Source organism: Corella eumyota, chromosome 3 (genome assembly GCF_963082875.1).
Source record: "Corella eumyota chromosome 3, kaCorEumy4.1, whole genome shotgun sequence".
In the NCBI taxonomy this organism is placed as follows: domain Eukaryota; kingdom Metazoa; phylum Chordata; class Ascidiacea; order Phlebobranchia; family Corellidae; genus Corella; species Corella eumyota.
The window spans coordinates 5,073,890-5,097,240 of record NC_137492.1 but is presented as its reverse complement, the minus strand read 5'-3'; the positions used below and the strand labels follow the sequence as shown (position 1 = coordinate 5,097,240).

At 29.1% G+C, this 23,351-nt stretch overlaps 1 protein-coding gene across 6 annotated transcripts; it reads right to left on the bottom strand.

Annotated features, from left to right (window-relative positions):
- Positions 1–152: 152 nt before the first annotated feature.
- Positions 153–21,514, bottom strand: LOC145744499 (CD109 antigen-like). 6 transcript variants are annotated; one of them, XM_082562345.1, is made up of 36 exons: positions 21,405–21,514; positions 20,973–21,130; positions 20,780–20,808; positions 20,500–20,674; positions 20,066–20,262; positions 19,297–19,421; positions 18,944–19,106; positions 18,359–18,589; positions 18,109–18,191; positions 17,373–17,505; positions 17,035–17,211; positions 16,505–16,699; positions 16,058–16,210; positions 15,002–15,124; positions 14,789–14,843; positions 14,128–14,302; positions 9,130–9,244; positions 8,832–8,945; positions 8,326–8,547; positions 7,524–7,668; positions 7,025–7,220; positions 6,492–6,717; positions 6,187–6,267; positions 5,830–6,004; positions 5,457–5,671; positions 5,214–5,372; positions 4,711–4,886; positions 4,325–4,478; positions 4,016–4,121; positions 3,765–3,854; positions 2,390–2,575; positions 2,120–2,248; positions 1,793–1,994; positions 1,558–1,626; positions 1,087–1,283; positions 153–910 (listed from the first exon to the last, which is right to left on the bottom strand). In XM_082562345.1, the coding sequence occupies exons 1-36, from the start codon at positions 21,479–21,481 to the stop codon at positions 618–620; spliced, it is 5,499 nt and encodes a 1,832-aa protein (XP_082418471.1). In that variant the 5' UTR covers positions 21,482–21,514; the 3' UTR covers positions 153–617. The 6 variants fall into 6 exon arrangements, with proteins under 6 accessions (XP_082418471.1, XP_082418474.1, XP_082418472.1 ...); XM_082562348.1 differs by lacking the exon at positions 14,128–14,302 and adding an exon at positions 13,610–13,754; XM_082562346.1 differs by lacking the exon at positions 14,128–14,302 and adding an exon at positions 12,505–12,679.
- Positions 21,515–23,351: the final 1,837 nt, after the last annotated feature.

The window sequence follows — 23,351 nt, the reverse complement described above, 5'->3', positions numbered from 1 at the left end:
ACTAGTCTTATTCTTTACAATAATGTTAAATTCTTGATATGATTATAATAAGTTATATAACATTTAAAAACTGACTTGCTGATGTCTTAAAATTACATTTTACAAACTCTGCTTACATACTCTACTGCTGTAGTTAAACACAACCAATAAAAAAATCTAACATTTAACTCTGTTTCGTTGTTCTTCAGGCAATGTATTTATTTTAAATTATTAACAGTTCATGAGAGCATGCAGGGCAACTTTGTACAGTTAAGTAGCAGAAATAAACGTTGCCAAAATTTTGGCATAACTATCCAAACATGATAACTTAAAACAAAGAAAAATATAACAGCCATTCTTTTAAGGTTGTTGATATCTTAAGTAATGTAGAAATACTTGCGCCCTTAAGGTTATAATTCTATTGCACCTACATTTACAAATGTACGATTTAACAATTATACAAGTTTTAAACAGTAAAAAAATGACTTTTTAACTTTTCATGCATTGAGTAAAATACAAAAACATGCACAAACACTGGCAGCAAAAATAACGTGTAGATAAGGCAGTTTAAATTTTTTAAGTATATTTAATTGTTAAACTTAGGTTTGTAATAGTCTTGTGAATTTTTATGACCTAGCCTAGAAGAATGGCCCGAAAGGCCTGCCAATAAAACCTGTATCATCGTTTTCATCGGCCTTACATCCAAACTTAAAATCTGGGCTGTATATCTCGTCAAGGGTGGCTGCTTTGGTGAAGCAATTTTTAAGAAGAGGCGGCGAAAATTGGCGAAGTTGTCGAACCGAAAGCACTGGTTGAGAGTCTTCTGGGTGTTGTGCTATAGATTGATATGCCATGTATAGGTTTTCGACTTCTGTCGAGTTAAGGACAGTATCCCACACCGAAAGACTGGAAAAAGTTGCTTCTATGTACCCTAAAATGTAAAATATAATATTTTGAAATTAGCACTTATGTAGTAGCCCATTAGATAACAACAATACCCCTAAAGTGACTTTGCTTATAGGGTTTATAATTTAAAATATGTCAAGTAGAGTTTAACATCATGGATTTTAAACTACATAAAGTAAAAAAGGTCTTAAGCGAACGTACCTTCGTAGTCATTCTTTCTATAATCGGAACCGGGACCTCCCAAAACAAATCTTGACCTCCATGTAAATTCAGGGAATTCACGGTTGTCAGGATATATACTACTTAGTCCACGTGACTGACCATTAATGTACACTTGTGTGTTAAAGGACTCGTCCCAAGTTAACACAATATGGTTCCATTTGTTAGGCGAAAGCTCTCTAAATATAAATATTTTTAAGGCGTTGAGTATTGATAAGAACACTTGGCTTCACTACATAGGGGTGTAAATACAATCCACACTGATTTTGATGCGATATAAACAAAAGACACTAAGACTAGGATAAAACAGCAAAAGTTAACTTAGGTTTAAGTTTTGTAAAGAACTATTCCTCCCTAAAGGGTAAATAAATACAAAAAAACAACCTATTTAATTAAAGCTTTTTTTATAGCCTACGTAAGTCGTATTTTATTGTGTTATTTAAAAAGGCTAACCTGTTTTCCAAATCAACGCTGGATGATACACTGTTCTGATAATTGACCTCCAACTTATAGTTACCACCTCTGTTGAAACAGATTATTTGATTAGACAAGATGTTTTGTAATAAAAATGCACGTTTGGTTTTGTAAACCAGCATTTTGGCAAAGAAATGCCGTATTACTAATATGTTATCAAGTTTACCTAAGTTTGTTCACCTTTAAATACCTATATTTAACAACAAGTACTTACGCTAGTCTTTTAAATACGTAATAAGGCTTTGTGTCGTCAGAATCTCCGTATTTTACAAATACAGTATCTTTGCATTTTTTACCCGAACATTGCTCAAATTCTTTTACCAAAAAAGAAACAGTTTTATTGGGATTTTTTGGGGCAGTCCTTAAAACTGAATTGTAGCAGTTAATGTATTGTCCCCCACCGTTTAGTTTAGTTCCTGCAAACAAAAATAACCTTTAGTTAAAAAATCAATAGAACATAAATTTGTTTAAACAACATTTGATTTTTTATTAAAGAAAGAGTAGTAGATAAGCAAACCAATTATGATGAAAAATGGTTTACCTGGTATATTTTTTGGTCTATTTGCAGGGTTAAATCTGCCATATCTATAGCAATCCTCGTTATAATACCGTGCAACGTTGGCTATTTTCTCTGGTAATTCATTTTTCCTCCACAATCCACTGTGAAAAGCTAAATTAAAATAAAACAATTTGTTAGAATTTCTGCCTTGCTAAATTAGGCTGAATCCTAAAGTGTACTAGAACAAAGCCTACTTGGTCAAAGAAATTAATACTATTTATAGCTAAGCAAAATAGGGTTAACATTACAAACTTGGGCAAGAAAATCCAGGCAAGGCACAGGGTCTAACTTCAAATGGCTGCTCAGTAATACCACAACTTGTAGGACCTAACAATTTGCCTGTGCTTGGATCGCTGCATGTGCGGGACCTAGTCGAAACTCCAGGCTCACAAAAGCTCGTACAAGGTGACCATCTTCCCCACTCTCCAAGTTGTGGACCTAATAAAATAAATATTATTTTCCCTGAAGGTATGTAGAAAAAAACATGGTTTTGTATGTTAAAAGTGTTTGTCCGACAGTAAGTTGTGCTGTTGTACTGTAACACTAAATGCTTTTTTATATTAAATAGCGATACTTTGACTTTTCCATTAAATGTGTGAGTTGTGGTATTTTTAAATATGTATTGAATGTATAGAGGGCTGTCTTCAACCAAAGTAAAATTGCCTTTTTTAAATACAACTATACGGATTTTAGAAGTTATCAATCAATGGGTGTTTCCAAAAATGTCTGTTTTAATGTAAATTCATGCAAACACCCGAAAACATGCATTTGGTTTTAAGTTAAGCAACTGCAATTAAAAAACAACACATGTGAATAAAATATACAAAGTTTTATTCATCATAAAAATGCGCTGAAATAGTTCAAAAAACGAATTTTACTCGTTAAGTTGGTTAAAGTGCTATAAAAAATTTTGCAATAAAAATAGACATTTAAAATAACTTGACATCAGTAAATATATACAAATCGTTTTTGAAATTACTTAAAATATCAAAAGTTACCTACAAAAATATATTTAAAATAAAACTTTTAATAAAAAAAGCAAAAACGGATGGTTTAGCAGGCTTAACAGGGGCACTCATATTGCTTTAGGTATTGTGTCACCTAGTGCCATACAAATTTGAGGTTGCACGTTTTTAAATAAAATGTTATAATGGTGTTCCATGCTTAAACTGGTGTATTGGGTACCAAAAGCATAGCATGCTTATATGTAAATTGTGCTTTAACGATAAAAACAATCAAAAATCACACGCAAAAACTTTTATCATTTAAAAAATTGCTATTTAGTGTAATTTTTTTTCTATAAGTATTAAAATATTCTTTAAAGGCAATACAAAGGTTTTCTTTATATGCAAATATATATGTTTAGTTACAGAAAAATAGACTTCACTTAGTTGTTTATAAAAAAAAGTGCACTTAGTTTACAAAAAGTTAAAAATAATGGATATAAAAAACAATGTTTAGCAAAATTTGCAAAAATTAAACAAACTTTTGATTTTTTGCTTTTACAACCACACGCTTATGCTTTAGTTATGCAGCAACACCATTGTTAGTAAAAGTACAAAAATGGTCAACAATTGAAGAGTGGTTTTTTCTGAACCACCCCCTGGTGAATAAACCATTAAGCTACCTGGACAACCAACGCACTCAGAACCACACGCTTCACAGGCACCACTGTTTCTTAAAGCCGTGGCACTGTATAATAAATCCACTCTACGATCTGGTAAATTTGAATGAAAATTAAATTTCTAAGTTTTTTGACAACACTTGATAAAGAACTATAAATAAAACTTAAAATAAAACTTAAAATAAGGCTTAAAAATATAAATATTAAGACTAAAATAATAACAAGTTTGATTAGCTTTGAATTTTAATGTGTACCTGGTTTATAATAATCAAGAGCTGCAGCAGGTTGTGGTTGAACTGCACCAACTTCTCCAGAGCTATACAAATCAACATTCGCACACAACCTTTGTTCAGGGGCAAGCTGATAGAAGATTAATTTGATTAATATTAGGCTATACATAATAGTGTCTATATAGTAAGGACAGCTTGTATATTTAATTTGTAAGAAAACCATCACCTTAGGAAGGTCTTCAATTTGTTAAAAAATATTAATCATTTTATTTTTCTGTTTTTTATAAGTGTTATATACTGAAATTTCAAAAACAATAACTTTCAAAATATTACTTGATCATAGTAAATATTGATACTGTCGCCATCCAGTTCAACTAGTTGAGCTCTCCTGTGTTTTTCTTTTTCGTTGTCCAAATCCACATTAAATCCATTAAGAAGGTTGACCTCCAACAAAAACATGCCGGTCGATTCATTCCCTGGTTTTAACCTTTAAACAGAGTAATTTAGCTTTAAATTAACCTAGATAGAACATGTCAGTCAATTTATCCCCCAATGCAAGTATAACTTAGGCTTGTAAATATACATAATATTTATATCGGAGGGTTGATAGGAAAATTTACACAGTTATTAAGGGCAACTTTGAACAAAACCAAAGTCACAAAAAGTTCACCTTGAGGATAACCAAAATTTAAAAAAAATAAACCTAAAAATTTACTTACGAGCAACAGAAATCCACGTTAACACTCTTCACATTATCATTAGTGACATCTAGTGTACAAATAAAAGGCTTAGAATCGAATGGGTCTTCTGGAACATTGTAGCAAACCGATAACTGGGCCACTCCTACTCCTGTTCCGGAGGATGACACAATGAGGTCCCCATTTACAGCTGGAAGCTTTAGAAAACAAATTCAAAAATTACCCCAAAAAATAAAAAATAAATTTCACAGTATCTATTTGATCTAGTGTGGGAAAGTAGGAATTCCCTAGTCAATATCTACAATATTACATGTGGCAAACATATCATACCGCCCATGGGAAATAAATAATTAAATTCTCAAAGGACATGCAAAATATGTTTAGATTGCAAACTTGACACAGATATTTTGAAGGGCTTTTACACTCTTTTAAAAATAACTTTATAAATATGTTTTTCCTTAAAAAAAAGTGATAATTCAAATACAATATAGATAAAAAGCAAAAAAATTATAGTTAAAATGAACCTGAGCAGTATTAAAAACATTGGAGTTTGTTTCGTCAATGTAAAACGAGTCCGAATAGCTGGGTTGATTCGAATGAAATGTTGTAATTGTCAACTGTTGGGTTTTGTCCACCAATAGCCCTGCAACCGCTGCCATGGCTTGAATAGCAATCACAGTGTCCTAAAATTAAAAAAAAAATTTATCAGCAAATGTTCAGATCATAAATTGTTTATCACATCTTTTAAAATTTCATTAAAAAAATACCTGGGTTGAATGGTAACCACCTAGAGCACTTCTCTTTGATGCAAGCCATTTCATAACCGGAGCAGCTTTGTCAAGGTCATTAAGGCGTACGTAGGTAAGTAAAGCATATGCAGTCATTTCGATGTCATTGCTAGGTGGGGAATAATAGGGTGGTCGCCATCTGATGCTGTATTGAGAAGCATCTGATGTATCTTCATGCCAGTACACCAAACCATCTTGAGATAGAAAAAATTGTATTTTTAAAGGTTGCAATTCCATAATTTGATGTCATAGTAATTGTGTGTCATTCCTTTTTTATACCAAAACAAAAATAAATAAAAAAAATACATTTTTCCAATCCCAATCTGCCTAAAAATTAATATAGTTTTCAAACCTTCTGTAGTGGAAAGAGCTTCCAAATAAGTCAAAGCAGTGCTGGCCATTCTACTACCAGATGCATGCAATGCATAAGTTACTATAGCAAGGGCATATTTGTCTTCTTGAATAGATGAAAGTTGAGATTCCAAATATCGTTGGGCTTTGAGTGAAGCTCCATCTATATCAATATCCTGTAAATGAATTCTTGTTATTAAATTGAAAACTTTTACTTATCATTTGACTAGGTAAAAATTTACTTTTAAAACTATATATTAAATAACTAAACTGCTAAAAATGAAATATATAAAATTTCACCCTTCTAAATTTTTACACAAAAATTCAGCCCGTATAAAAAGAGTTATAATAAAGTTACCTTGCTTTTATGTCCATAACTTGTTTCAGTTAAAGTAATAAGAACATAGGCAGCCATGGTTACATCACTGTTTACACCACCCTAAAAATGTCAATATTATCAGGTTTGAAAGCAAAAAACTAGTTAATTTTTCTAAAGTTTTAAATACTTCACATGATAAATAGAACACTTTAGATAATAATTAATACAGATTCAAACAAAGTTCAATTCAAGATGTTTCTTAACAAAGAAAAATAGTTAAAAGTAACTCAACTTTGATAGATAATTTCTGTCATGAAAAATAATGTTTTTTAAAAAATGCTTACCTGCATATCTTTATGCGAGACTTTTCCTGGCTCATTGAACGTTCCAGTCTTCTTCTGTTGATCGATTAAAAATTTAAGGGCGCTGCTGACGATTCGATCCTCAACAAGCTCGGGTTGCAATTGTTGCGCGAACATGAAACATTTTGCCACAAAAGCGGTCAACCATGTACTTCCTGATTTGTCGCTTTTTCCAAAAGCGCTGAACGAACCATCATCATGACGATACCTAGACAAAATTGATAATTTGAAGAAAATGTTTTTTATTTATCTTTTTTTTGGGGTCTGTTTAAAAATTTTATTTAAGAGTCAACTTAAATTAATGACAAACCGAGCCTAATGAATTGACTATTAAAATAAACAAACTAGAACTTGTGGTTGGTTGGTGCGGGGCTTGCTAGGTTGAATTGTATTTAGATTTAATTGTTTAAGATTGAGTTCAATTCATGTGAAATTAACATAGAACTTTTTTTATAGTAAATATACTAGTACTGAGTAAAATTTGCCCATACTAAACAAGAAAAAGCAGTTTTCACCTTAATTCATTCATGTAGCCGTCTCTAAAATGTTGAAATGCTGTTTTTCTAGTAACCAAATCCAGTTTGTTAGTTTGTTCCAAGTAAAGGGTAACAAACACGTCAGGTGCAAAACTCAACATGTTCTGCTCTCCACAACCGCTCGGCATTTTCAGAAGATTTCCAAGGTTACTCATTGTGCTTCCAAGAACGTCACCTGTTAAAAATGTTGTTATATAATAAAAATGTTTTTTAGTAAAAGCGTATATAATAAAAATGTTTTTTAGTAAAAGCGAGAAAACGGTTTCGATATTCACTGCTTTAGTTAGTATAACATTTCCATTACTTAGTTTTTAAGATTATTCAATAATAAATAAAGTCTTAATCAAATTACTATTTTTATGATGTCCGTATAAAATTATTTAGCAACACCAGTGTGAGTCAGATTAACAAACAAAACCCCTAAACAATAGGGTTGTAAAATGGGCCTTTTATGGCAGGAAAAAAAATAATAGCTCACCATACACAAACAGCTTAACATTTTCTGATCCAGGGACAGCATTTTCTGGAATTTTAATTGACAACCTGTCTATGGCATCAGGGTCTTTGTCAGAGTCTCTGTCAACTAACACTGATGTGGAATAGCATTGCTCAATTCCTTCTGGCTAAAAAAAGTAAAATTTTTATTCAATTTAAGAATAGGAAAAATCAGGAAAATTCATTTTTTCAATTTTTGCTAATTGTTTTTGGTAAGATAGATTTAAAATTTAGAAAATTACAAATTAAATATAACAACAATAAAGGTGATTTGGATGAAAGGCCTAAAATAGATTTAAAAGACAAGCCCACATTTCAACACAAACAGGTTTCATTATGACAAAGAAATCAACTCAACCAAATCGAGTTAAAATTAGAACTAAACAGAAACATGTAGGTGTGCCAGGAATACGTCATAAAATGAGAAATGTACAACTTAAACTAATTGACAACACATCAAATGGTTTCAAATATAAAATATTGCCTATTACTATTTTGTTAGCTTCTTGGTCAACAATCATTTACACATGTACATTTTTAATATTTTTTAATATAAAAGTACCAACTTAATAGTTTTTTGAATTTATAAATTAAAAACCTCATAAGTTTCAGTGGTTCTTTAAATATCACAAACAATAATAACTGCAAAGTACTTATAAAATAGCGATAAAATATAAGTATTTCCCAAACCGCTAAAGTCAACTTGAGGCTAAGTCAGGGTAACTGACATTAATCTATTTATGAAGTCAACCTTTCCACATTTAGAATAAAATAGAAGTATTTACCCGAACAAACACCGTCCTTGTCAGTTGATCGCCGGCTAACTCGGACCTCGCTGATACAGTGATGGGTACTTCCCCTAAGGTGGTTATCCTGACAGGAAATTTAATGGAGGTGGCGCCTCCCGAGCGAATAGAGATAACTCGTGTGTGGCCGGCAGTTTCTTCAGTTGCATTACCAGGAATGATTAACCCAAATTTGTCACTCTGTGCTAAGTTGACTTCAACCTATAATTTTAAAGCTAAAATTTAATTTTGCCGCCATGGTGGTGTAGTTGTTAAACACTTGGCTTCACTACATGGGGTTCTGTGTTTAATCCCCACTGTCTTCATATTGTAACATTATGTAAGTTATTGCAAGGTTATGGTCAATAATATCAGAAACTGCCACAGTTAGCTCAGGGTTGGGTTGGGGCAACAAATATTACTCTATGTTTAGGCTGCAAAGTCAGCATTTTTAATTATTACTTCTCAGACTTGGCTTTTTTTATAATCCCATATACTATTCTTACCAACAAATCAGTTTCGAAATAGTTAAAGACGATAGCTTGAACAATAATTATTTCGTTCTGAGTGATTTTAAGTGGAAAGTTAAGCTGAATAAAGAAATTTCGGAAGACCGTGATCTGGAAATAAATAATTTTTAAATAATAAGAGTTCAAAGAATTTTTGAAACTTAAAAATTATTAACTTATAAAAACAAAAAACAAATCTAACTTGTAAGTAATTTAACTAAAATATAATAATTAAGGATTAAAAAAATTTTTAGTATTAAAATAACTTTGGACTATAATTCAATGTGAACCTTACCTTAAATGGATCGGTTAAACCTATACCAAGTTCATCAGATACAGAAAAAATACTTAATTGCCAGGATGTTATTGTGTCGGGGGCAGTGGTGTTAAAGGTAGCAGAACCGTCGGCACTAATTAAATTTAGAAAATAAAATTTTAAAAAAATTCTAGGCTTATTAAGTTACTTCAACATATTTTTTTAATTTGTTTAAATAAAATTACAACAAATATTCTATAAAAATATTAAATTAATTTGAATATACAATCAAAAACATGCACATGCAAGTAGAAATGAAATCTAAAAGAGATGAAAGAAATATGAAATTTAAAAAATATTAACAGATTTTTTTTAAAAACACGCATGAAATGTAATAAACTTTTTTCTAAAACTTATGAATATTAATGAATATATATCAAAGTTATTTTTTAAGAATTTTGTGTTTTAATGGCAAAATGAATATTACTGAATCCTAAACTAGTGTAGGTAGTTAAAAATGTATCTTTATTATTTTTTTATTGATAGCTAAATGGGCTACTATTTATACCCTGTTAATTTAGAATCCCAAAGCCAAGTCTCGGGAAAAAAAGAACGTTTTTTGATAGTTTTTTGGGAGGCACTTTTGCCAGCAAAGGCTTTTGGGGCTGATGCCAACATTACCCGGTTAACCATTAACTGTGGCCCCGCCCTTCGAAAATGTCCCCAAAATAGTTCTATTTAATAAAAAAATTAAAATAGTTTAAAATTAGTGAAGTTTTAAATTTTTTTACTTTTGGAGCTGGCATAAAAAACTTAATAGTTGATTTTATCATATTTTTTGTCGAAATGTAGGGTATATGTCATGCCCAAATTCTAACTTTTTTGTGCATGATGCAACAAACATATCTAAAATATTCCAAATCCCATTTGAAAGTAAATATCTCCAAATTTATTAATCATGTTTTCATGATTCATGCCTTTAATGAATTTTTTATTTTTTTCCAATGAAAAAATGATGGTTGGGTGCCAAAAATTTATTACCCCGCTAATTTGCTATCCCATAGCCAAGTTTCGGGAAAAAATGAACGCGGTTTAACTGCCGGGGTTGTTGAGGGTGCTGAGTTTAAAACACGAGCACCCATATTTGGGCTTACATCCATTGCCATTGCCATTTCAAAAACTTCACCCCGGCCACGAGTTAATAAGTAAGGAAAATCTTTAATTAAAACAAAAAAGTTTTAAACCGTTGGTGTGTTATAGTCCAAATTAACCTTTCTTTTTATAAAAATATTGAAAAATTATTGCGAGCTTGTGATTTTTTTAAATTTTTTATTTTAGTTTTGTTTTATTTTACTACTTCGTATACCCGGTAATTTAATTTTTTTATTAGTTTTAGGTTTTTGAGTAACATTATATTTTTTTTAACTAAGGTCCTTATTGAAAGGATGGAATTTAGAAAGCTGGTTTTATCTGTTTTATTTAAGAGAAAATATTTAATGCTATGGAAAAGTTTAAATTTATAATCTCTAAAAAAATTGACAATGAAAAATGTGAAACTAAATTCCGATAAAGTTTGCCACCAAAAAGAAACACCATTTCACCAAATTAAAACACCACCATGCAACAACTAAACGAGCTACTAAATTAACAGTGCAAAAGTTTACCCTGTTAACTTGTTAGCCCATAACCAAGTCTCAGGAAAATAATTGCGAGCTTTTGGTGCAGCCGAATTTTGATTTACAGTTGTGTCAGTTTTAAACCTAATATTAGAATCAGCATTTATATTAAAAGCCATAGGTTCAGCCTCAGCAGCATATGCAAGGTCATCCTCAAAGTAATAGTTCCCGTAAAACCGAGCTAAAAACAAACAATTTTGGTTCAAAACCCAAAAAAATGAATTAAGACCATTTTTACAAAAAAAACACTGACTTATACAAACATACAACCCATTTAGTTAAACTTTAGTCTTAAGCAAGTAGCCTGAAAAGTTTAACTCATTTAAATGATTAACTAAAAAAAATTTGCACAACTTTCAGTTATAAACGCGACAACTATGTTTAAACCAAATAACAAACTTTTTTTTTTTTAACATCAAACAGAAAAGAGACAAATTGTTTGAAATCAATTTTATGAAAAGAAGGACAAAATTTAGAATGCTGGCCTAATTTAGAAATGATGCTAAGGAACAATTTAATTTCGACATCCCAAAAAACTCGACAATGAAAATGTGAAACTAAATTCCAATAAAAGTGGCCATCGAAAAGAAACAAGATATTCACCAAATTAAAACACCACCATGCAACGAATCAACAGGCTACAAAATAACTGTGCCTATTTTTACCCTGTTAACTTGTTAGCCCACAACCAAGTCTCAGGAAAAAAATTGCGAGCTTTTGGTGAGGCCGAATTTTGATTCACGATTGGGTCAGTTTTAAACTTATCATCAACAACAGGAGGTAAACTAAAAGCAACAGGTCCAAATCCTCTTAATTCGAAACCATCATCAAGGTAATGGTAGCCAAAATACGAAACTAAAAACAGACAACTTTGGTTCAAACCAAAAAAACAAATAAAACCTTTTTTACTTAAAAAACACTGACCAAATTAACAAACAACCTAGTTACATTAACTTTGATTTTAAGTTATAGGCCTAAATTTATAAACTCTTTCTTACTGTTTAACTTAACTAGAATTTATAAAATTTAGAAACCTAAATAACAAATCTATTTTTAATAATTTAACAAAACAAACTAAAAAACGACAAATTTTTTATAATCAAAATTATAAATTTTCTCCTTAAATTTTTTTTTGCAATTGGACAGCATTTAAATTTTAGTAGCCCTCAATAATGGGATAAAACCACAAAAATTAAGCTGGCCAAAAATGCTACCAAAGTCACCAAAATTTGCTGTACAGTTAAATCAAGCTTGTCCATTTAAAATACCTATTCGATTACCAAACAAACAATTACTTTATAATGACTAGAAAATCAACTAAAAAAATATTAATAACACTTTCTCAAAAACTTTTCGAAGCTAATGAAATTAAAAAAGATGACCTAAATACAAAATAACTTTCTAATTTTAAAAACCGAATTTCACAAAGCAGTTAAAATAAAAAGAAATAAAATCTATGGCGTTCGGATTTTCACATCGTCAGAATACAATTTTTATATTCGAAAAACATGCATTTTTATCACTTCTTAACACCTTAGAAGTTAAAGGTTGTTTCTCATATATTTATCTTGTGTAAAAATGTCACATTTTTACAATAAACTCTGGCCTTTTTACATACACCCATAAACCTTCAATTTGAAATCTCAAGGAACCTTGAATTGATTAGTATAACAAACCATTAACACCCAACCTTGCAATTTCCAAGCAAATGTCATAAAATTTATCCTCGATTATATACCCGGTAATTTTATTGTCCCAAAGCCATGTTTCGGGAAAAAATGTCCGAGGTGACACTGGGTCAGAGGAAGCAATTTTGGCCACAGACGGGGCACCTGATATACGGTTTGCATTTACGTCTGCAACACCACCACCCAAACTAAAAAACGCAAGTTCGGGACGACGGGATAGAAAGACTACACAAATTAACAATATTTAAAGTTAATTTTTGCATAAAAAAATGATTATTTAGAGAGAATTTAAATTATAGATCCTTTTTAGTCACTGAGCTTTGTTTTTTTAGCATACTTTGTTACTAGTTGTTCAGAATTTTTTTTTGGTTTTAACAAAACAAAATGAATAAAACTTAAAAAAAAAAAAAAACTCAACTCAACTCAAAAAATTAACTCGTAATGATTGCTAAATTCTACCTTGCTGTTAAACCTAACCATAGCCACGTTTCTGGAAAATAATTTCTCTCTTGTACATTAAACTGATCTTCATTTTTAAAAAAAATATAATTATAATCATCATCATCATCATCATATTCAGCGAAAACTGCGATACCATCATCTATGTAATAGCCGACTGAAAAAACGTATAATAAAACATAAAAAACTAAAATTAACTACTTTAAACTGAACTTTGACAGCTATCATAATGTTACCTAAACTCAAAAATTTTTTAATATTGGAAACTGTTATTGCTAATACAGCAAACTGTGGGAAATATTGAATATTATCAATAAATTGACTTACCAAAAATTAATATGACCAAACAATATATGAGCTATAAAATTATTATATAAACCAACTATTTATTATATGAGCCATTTCTATTTTACATAAAAGTTAAGTTTTTTAAGGTAACTTAAAAGTCCCAAATAGGATGTTATTGGTCCTTGACATTTTTTAATTTTTGATTTTTTTAGGCCCAATCCACAATTTCTTAATTTTGTTTTTAAAATCCTACCGATATAAACCATATGATTTTTTACTTTAAAATGAGGGTAAGTAACATGTCACCATAACTATACAGCCAATCAAAAATGCCAACTTTTTTGTTAAAAAATGGGGGTTAAATTGTAATTTCTTTCACCAGTTTAATGACCCCTATAATAAACTAACTTGGTAATCATATTTTCCCATAACCAACTTTCGGGGAAATGAGTTCTCACGAAAATTTTAGATTTTTTAGATGTTTTCGCGTTCTCTATTGCTAGAGATGTAGGTTCTATAGCGCACTTTTTAATTCCACATCCAAGAAAAAATTCTACAAAATTTTTTAGTAAAAAAAATTAGAAAAATATTTAAAAAAAAGGATTGTCAAAAACTGGTGATCATATTTACATTATTTATGTAAATAAACGTAAAAGAATTGTAACAAAACCTGCTATATAATTAAAACTAAATTAGCTACCGTTTTGGAGATTGCGCAAATTAAAACCTTTGCGCATGTTACAAAAAATTAGTTTTGAAATCATAAAACACATCATGCATTATTATCAGCTAGTAGGAAAACAAAATTTAAAGTTGATAAAAAATAAACCGGCTGTTTAATTCGAAAAGAGAGCTAGCTAAAATCAAAGATTTTGAGTCAGTCAAAGAAAAATCAAACTAATTATCTGTTACTAAGCAACAAGTACCGAGTAATTCCGTTAACCCATAACCAAGTCTCAGGAAAATAATTTCGAGTTTTAATGGGCTCTGATTCGGAAGCACTAACAACTTCTGGTACAAAAACCTGGCCATTTTCAGGTAACGCTACTTGTGGCATAAAATCATCAACCATATAATATGCATATTCGAGATTGTAGTAAGCTAACCCAAATAAAGTGTTTAATATCTTAGCCTAAATTCATTTTTTTTACAATAATTTAATTAAAACCAAAATAATAATAACCTAGAAAATTGAAATTGCAGTACTCTAACCAAAATAGATTGTTTATGGAATTCTAGTAAGACCTTATTTATTATACTAAAAGTTTTTTTTAATGCTAAATAATTAGCGGAATACGATATTGCCTGTTAATTAAAAAAAAAAATAAAAGTTTGCTATTAATAAAGTATTATCAGTGGCCTAGTCAAACTGGTATTAAAATATTCTAGAACTTCCCTGTTTAAATTTAAATTATTATAAAACACATAAATACATTTAAATTTTGTTTAAAATATTATTAAAAACAGTTAACAAAATGAATTTTATAAACCTAAACTAACATAAACTGTATTTTCTATTAACTTGGCTACTACTTTTTATGCATAGACTTCTAAACGTAACTAAAAAAAATTTTAAATTTAACTTACTTTGCTGAGGTTCTTCGTAAACCAATGCATCAGTTAAGACAATTAAACCAGCTTTCTATAAAAATAAAAAGTAAAAAATATTACTTAATATTTTTCTTCAAGTAAATAGGCATTAATCATAAAAAATTTAAACATTAAATTACACAATTTACAAAAAAAAAATTAAAAAAAATAAAAAATAAAATCATTTGAAAAAATTGAAGACAAACTTACTTTAAAAACTTGTTTTGCATCTCTGGCACCAGAGGGAGCTGGATACCACCACCACCATCTGAAAAAGCTTGAAGAACTGGAAGAATCATCAGAAACTGAGTATTCATTTAAATCGGTAACAACCTAAATAAAGTTTCTATTATTACATTTTGTTTGTTTTTGTTCACCAGTAAGCATTTTTGTAGTTAAATTTTACAACACTTAAAATCATAATAATGTACAAGATAAATACCGACAGCGTGGTGTAGTGGTTAGAACACTTGCTAGACCACACATGAGGTCGTAGGTTTAATCCCAACTGATCTCATGATGTAGTGCCCTTCAGTAAGGCGGTATAAACGGCATTAACTCCTGCTGAGCCAGCACTTAATTAGCAGCATAATTATCAGGCAATTATAATCTATATAAAATCCCAAGCTGCCACAGGCAACTCTGGATCGGAGTAACTGATGTTACTCTATGTTTAAGTTGCACATTCGACTTTCCCACATCAAGGATAAAAATTATACAAAAAAATATATATATATATACCAACACAATATATTTTAAATAAAATAAAGCAACCAATTTAAATTAATCACAAATACATGATTATCAAATGACCTTAATTATGTGTAGGTTTACTACCATGCTATTTTTGTAACAATACTTAACAATTATGATATAATTACGTCAAAATTTAATTAGCATGCTGGGGCTAATAAAAGAGTATCGCAATAAAACAGTTGTAACTACTTAAGTATATAAATCATTTAATTAGCATGCTAAAGCTAATAAATCTTAAACTGATACAACATAACACATAGGCATAAATTTTTCTTTTCCTAAATAAAACAATTTATTCAAATCTTAAATAAAGTACAGATCTTTTACAAACATTTTATAAAGCAAAACAAGCTATATATATCTGTTTTATAGGTGTTTAAAATATTAAATACTGCCGTTCATGTTTCATGGGCCAAGTAATTTGGCAAACTAGCAAAGTAGTATTAAAACAGTAACCAATTAATTAAATTTACCCATTACAAATAGTCCAAAATATATTTATTTTTTTACCTTTTCCAGTGTGATATCATTTCCAGATTTAAGAAGCAAAACACTTTGGTCTATGGCTCGTGCACCAACATAAGCTCCAGGACTTGAGGTTTGAACTGTGATGGTGACATCATCGCCTGCATCTATATTCGTGCCTGAACTTGACACAGAAACCTAAAGAATACAAAATTTTTCATATTTAAAAAAAGATACACAATAAATTTAAAACCAATTTCTTATTAAATCTTTTTAGTCTTTTATTTAAAAAGTATTTTATTTATATTTTTTTTACTCAGATTTAAAATTTGCTTTATAATAATATAATGTAATCATGTTTTATTAGAATGATTTAGACAATATAACCTTTAATTGTTTAAGTAATTTTCTTGTTAAGAGATAAGTGGGTATAATATTAATACAAATAGTCTTAAATTTTATTCCAATAAGTTTACAAACAATTTTTTTTACCTGATTTTGCAACCTAGTTTCTACAGTAAGCCTAATCAAATCAGCTACAATTTCACCATCACCTCTTACATAAGAGGCAAGTAAGCTAACTGCTGGTATCATTTCGAAGGTAACAGGAAAGTTGAAAGGATGAGTGTTCGAGGGCTCGTTGTTAAAATAAGTTTCGTCACTGTCAATTACTCCACGAGATAAAATCTACAAAAATTTTCAAAATAAAATTGTTTAGTTTTATATTAAAGTTATCAATTTTTTAACAAATATAAACAGGTATCAAGGGTATCAAAATGTGTGAATCACTTGTATTTTACAGTTCTGTAACGTAGATTTTGAAGATTGTCATTTACGAAAAAAGTTCAAGGGAGATTTGACCAGAACCATGAAGTTTAAGAAAAATTTGGCCAGAAACGTACATAAAAAAGAATATTTAAAGGCCGTAGAGTACAAATATTCCAAATGTAAACTACATTCTAAATTTACAGTAATTTAAAAAAATTCATTACAATACAAAATTGACATCTCAAAAAACTAACCAGAATTCGGAATTCAGAGATGGCCTCAGTCGTCCTTATTGTAACTTGGGCATTTTCTCCAGGAGATACACTATTATCAGCAGCAACAACTTGAAGGTAAGAGTTGGAGGGGGAGAGAGCTCTCTTTAAATCAAATTGATTTTCCCAACGTTTATTCAAGGTTGAATTCGTGTAAGGCTGCAAAATAATTTTTTTTGTAAATTGTGGTGCATAAATCAATTTAAGATTTGCAAATAAAAAATGTTTTTAAATTAAAATATATCAAATTGAAATAATTTTGTTAAATTAAATTCTTTTATGTTACATGTTTATGTACAAAAAATTAAATTAAAACTCACAAAAATTTGAACTGATTCAAAATCGTCTTGTTTGGCTTCCATAGTAAAAGTAACGATGCCACTGGCAGGAATTTGATAAACTCGTTGTTCAGTTACAGGTGGAACCCAAACACCATCGCTGGTTCTTGGATACCTTCAAAAAAATGTCAAAAATAATTAATAAAAAACATTGTTTATGTTTAAAAAAGTTTGTCAAGAAATTGTGGAACAGAAAAAATTTACGGTCTTTCAGAAATATTAGAACTAAAAAAGTAAAAAAGGTGCAACAAAACTTTTTAATTATAGTTTAAAAAGCCTTACATACAAGTTATGACAAATTTGGCAAAAAATAATCGTTACAGTAATTTTTTAATTTGGGGACTGTAAGGAATGAATTATTCAAAATTTTAAAATATAGTTACCAAATTAAACTTCAGAAAAACAACAACACTTATTTTATATATCATTATAATTGGCATAGAAAACTAACAGAAATTAAAAATTCCTACAGATTATAGTTAACAGCCAAAAATGTCTGTCAACACATGCTTATAACAAACAGTTCAACTTTTTAGATTAAAGCAATTACTTTTAAGAATTTGAGGTTAAAAACATTTAAAAAAACAATAATCTAAACATACTTTACTAGGCATTACCGCTAAGCCAAAATAATGCAAAAAAGCTTTAACAAAAGATTTTTTTGACTAAAACTTTCTTTTTGTATTTATTTAAACTTTTCAGTTAGTTTATTTTTTACCTGTATTCAATATCCACAACAAGATCATTGCTTGCTCTGTCATCTTCTGTTAAAGGTTTACCGTCTTGTTCAGTAACTTGAATCTGAAAATAATAAAAAATTGAATAAGACATTTTCATAAATTAAAGGGCCTACCTTTTATAGCCCAGTAAAGTGACGGAGATATAATTTTTTGTAAAATATTTAATAAAAATGAATTTATGGCCTTAGTTGTCCCTAAAAAACATTAATTTTAAAATAAATCACTTACATATGCAGTGTAAAACAACTCTGGTTTAATGGTCTCTGGTTTGTACAGAACCTCGACTTTAATGTTTGTTGTTTTAGCGTCGATGTTTGCTACTTCACTGAACTTTTCCTGCGTCAAAGTCTCTGTCACCTCACCGTTAACACTTATTCTACGATCCCCGGTTCCATCCCAACCCAATGCCTCGGTAACAGCATCTCTTGTAAGAACATATTCCGCTTCGCCGTCAAAATTCTTTAAAATAAAAATTTATTTTAAAAATGTATTTTTATATAAAACATTAGTTTTATTAAAAAAGCCAAAGTTTATTATATATGAAGATTACTTCTGGTACCTTTACTCAGATTAAAAATAATTTTGCTAAATGAAAACATTGTTTTATTTACTAAATCTACTTTTTATAAGGTTGCCAAAAAGTTTTTAGACTTTATAAAAAGTATGGCAACATCTCCTTTTTTGCCGGAGCAGCAGTTTTCTTTATTTAAAGTTTTACATTAATCCAGAACTTGAGCTTGAATAACTATGTTAATGCTTTTTTACAATGCCAATATTCAAATAAAAAAAAAATTATAATTTAAAAATAATTACGTTAAACAAAACAGTGATTTTTCCTTTAACTGGGGGTGGGGGTGGACCCCCGGGGATCAAAAGAACCGGGGCAACTGGTTCTCTGAACACAATGCCACCATGGCTATACTCCAACTGTATATTAAGTTTCGCTTTTCCCTCAACTGGTTTGCCGAATGTGTAACTAAAAAAATGTTCTTTTTAATTTTGAACGATATTGATACTACATACAAAGAACTTAATTTGCATTTTATTTACATAATTTATAAGGACAAAGTGATTTTTTGAAAATTGTAAAAACCTTTTTTTTTAATATTTTAGATGTTATGACAAAATTGTTTTAAAAACCTTATAATAAAACAACATGTACTTACGTTCCCTTTAGCCTAATTGTCACACTGTCAGAGCCCGGATAAATATAAGATGGAGCCTCCACTTCCACTTTAAACTTGGGTAGTTTGTATTGTTCAACACTTAATGATATAGATTCATTGTATCCCTAAAACATTATTTTATTTTAGTTTAGTTTTATCAAAACATAAAAAATTAGATTTTTGAAAAAAGTATATATAAATACCTTTTAAAAAATTATTATTTGGTATAGAATTGAAACATGTTAAATACAGTTTAAAATAATGTCTGCAACTTTACACAACAAACATTTTCCAAATACCAAGTTATTTTAGATTGCACAAAAATTTTTTTGGGGTTTTTAGTAAAAACAACATATTAATGCACCTTAAGGCAAAATCTATACCTTGTAAAATACATACACACAATTACCACCAATTGGAAATAACTTTTTTGTGCAACTGGTACTACCATATCATCAAACATTGCTTAAAGCTATGCGGTTTAAAATAAATTAAAATTAAATTTAAGAGCAAAGATTTAAAAATAGCATTTAGGCTCTTGCTGCATTTTGCAAAAAACATTAAAATGGAAAAATTTTCCAACTTTTTGTTGGAATAAATTAATCACAATTTTTATTTTTTAGAAATTTAAATTGAATTTAAACTTGACAAACCAAGGCGTCAAAAAATACAACACTCTATTTTACCAAACATTTTAAATTGAAATTTTTGTAATTTATGAAAAAATAATTTTTTTAACAAAATTTTTTTTTCGTGAAAATTTACGAACCTCTGCTTTAAAGTTGACTTTCCAGTCCCCTTCCACTGCATCCTTACTTAATTGCAACTCACTACCTGCCACACCATGTTCTAGTTCTACATCCCTCTCCAGTAATACTATGTTACCGTTAGGATCAGCTACTGTGTATTGGACAGTTCCTTTTAAAGGCTTAAGATCTGGTTTGAGGCAGACAGCACGAAATTTAACTAAAAAATTTAAATTTAAATAATTTTAGAGTTTTATTAACTTGAATTTTCGATCTCAATGTACAAAAAAATGTCACTTAAAGTGTGACGAAAATATTAAAAAATAGCAACATTCTAAAATTAAATTTTTTCAACAAAATTTTTTTTTTATCGTTGTTTTTTTTTACATTTTAAGTATAAATATATAAAAAAAAATTAGTTTAAAATTATATTCTTCAGAAAAGTAGATTTTCTTACTTATTTGTCCCGGTTGGTAAATAGCCTTATCAGTTTGAATCAAAATAGAAAGCGCCTTAGTTTCAAATTCAAAGTCTCTTGTGCTATTTTCAAACAAAACATTTGTGATATCAGTGGAATCAACTCCAGTAACTGTTAAAGTGAAAGATGTGCTACCATCATAACCAATAGGAACCTAAAAAAATAATCCATGAAATATATTGTAACAATCAATTTTTTAAATAATTTTTTTTTTTAATTTTTTAAAATTTATAAAAAAGTTAAAATTTATTGACCCTACCTGTCCCAAAGTAAATCTTTCACTGCCACCTAAAATAAAACAAGTGTAAACATTTTAAAATCTAATCTTACATTTTTTTCGAGCATTTACAAAACTAATTGAAATAAATTAAAAAGCACAAGAAATAAATTTTTTTTTTAATTTTTATGTTCAGTCATAAAAATTTTAAATTTATAAAAAAAAATTATCTTACCGCTATTAACATTGCGAGTCACAGTAAAAGAAATCTCGTTGTCCGATGATTCAAAAAATGCAGTAACAGAAACTGGATTATCTGATCTCAAAATAGAGACCGTAATTGAAATATCGAAAGCCGGTCGAATGTACTTCGGTACATAAATCGCATAAGTACTAAAAAATCAAAGTTAGATTCTAAACATTTCAATTTAACATAATTAAAGTAAGCAATATTTATAAATGATTCACAATTTTTACAACATTCTTTTAATTACTTGCTTTTATTACATTTTTTAAATTTTTAAAAGATGTCAGCAATAAAATATAAGCAACATTATTTTTCAATTGTTGGCATTTTGTATATATACATCTTTTTTTATTAAAATAACATTTAATTTTTTTCAATGAATAAATTTTTTCAGATGGTTTTAAAATTTATTTTACTTACTTATTATCTTGAGCAAAAGATGAAGTTGCCCACAACATTAAACATATCACCACTCCATAAAACATCTTTAAAATCATTTTGTTTTTTACTTTCAATAAAAATTAAAATCTGCATATTAACATAAAGATTTATTTTTTAAAACATTTCAAATAATAAAAATAAACTGCCTAACTAACAAATCTATCTATTTTATATATTTATTTAACAATTAAAATTAAATTTTAATATGATGTGGTTTTGTAAAACAATCTTTGTGATGAAAACACGACGGGAAACATTTATTTATATTATCGACTTTTTCTTTTGCTTCAATTAAAAAGTGGTTAGCAAAAAAACAATTTTAAAAACGCTGAGCTCAGCCAAATTCCCTTAAGATTTAAGGAACTAGAACCACTTCACACGGTTCCAAGAAAAACACTCGAAAAACAAAAAGTAAAAAAAAATAAAAACAATTGAAGTCTCTTAAACTCTTTATCACTTCTTTAAGCGCTTTATTAAAAATCTTATATTAAGGCTAAAAGTCCAGAACTTATTATTTTTATAGGCTCTTACATTTTAACATTGTGCTTTTTAACTTAAACTATTAAAAATACTTTAAACATGATTAAAAATGAGTTGAAATAAAAATTTAAATCAATACTAAGCCCACTAACACAAGCTATTGTTAACTTAATTAACCAAAAAAATGGTAAGCGACAATTGATGCTTCGTAGATTAAAATTCTATTTTCTGTTTTGCCCTAACACGTTTTTTATCTGCAGCTAAATAAATAAAACTAAAACATAAACAGACAGTGGTTTTATGATTTAATTGATTTGACGTCATATAGTTATTAATATACGAACCACGCTTAAAAACGATTAACACAGTGTTCTTAAGTTAAAAACAATTAACACAAGTGCCTTTAAGTTGAGACGAGGCATTTTTTATGACGCTTTTCTTTTCACCTACACGATAAATACTCGTGACGTCAAACTTAGATCTTTAAAAACAAAAAAACAAATAGGGAAACACCCGCATTTTTTTATCCCCAATTAACAACAATATTTTTTATTTTTTTATGGGTTTAAATTAAATATTTTAATGACTGGTTAGGTTAACGTTGACTATGTTTGGTAATGTCGCTGACATTAATTGTCTAAAACTAAGTTATTTGTTACAATTAACCTCTTAAAATTATTTGTTGTTTTAAATTAAGCCCAATTCTGATTGAAACTCGAAAACAAGTCCACAAAATATGACCTAAAACAACACGTGCAGATCTTGTTATGAAAAGCGAAAACAGGCGATCGGTTTTATATAAAACAAACTAGGCCGCCAGCTATTTTTGATGACTTCAGGAGTTCGAAAAGCCTTCTCAAGTATACCCCGAGGGCATGAAATACAGCTGGGAATATTGTAGGAGCAAGAACTCTTAAAATTACCGGCGACCACATCGTATTATCGGCATTAATACTTCGTATCTTTATAAATGACATGTTTACAAAGTCCAGCAAAAGCCGCACGTACTTCGGCTGCAAACTTAATCTTGTAATTCGAATTGCTATTTAAAATCAATACTGCTTCCTATTGGCAATTAACTTGATACTCAACTACAAATAATTAAATTCTTAGTAAGTTGTACTTGGAAAATTTAAATTTTTATATTATTTTATAACAACATCAATGCCGTCATCATTCAATTTCCTGTGCTTAATAAAAGATTATATTAATGAACTATTTTTGGCACACCTTGAATAACGTAATGTAATACAAGCGAGCGATTTAATTATTTAAGTGAGTCATGATTTTTATTTTCATCAATAACATTTTTAAAAATCAACATTGTTTTTTTTTATATAACAAAATATTGCAATTTATTTATAAACCCAAACGGTTGATAAAAATTGTTATATCATTTCTACATACTCAATAAAAAAATTAATTTGGTCAACTTTAGTGTAAATA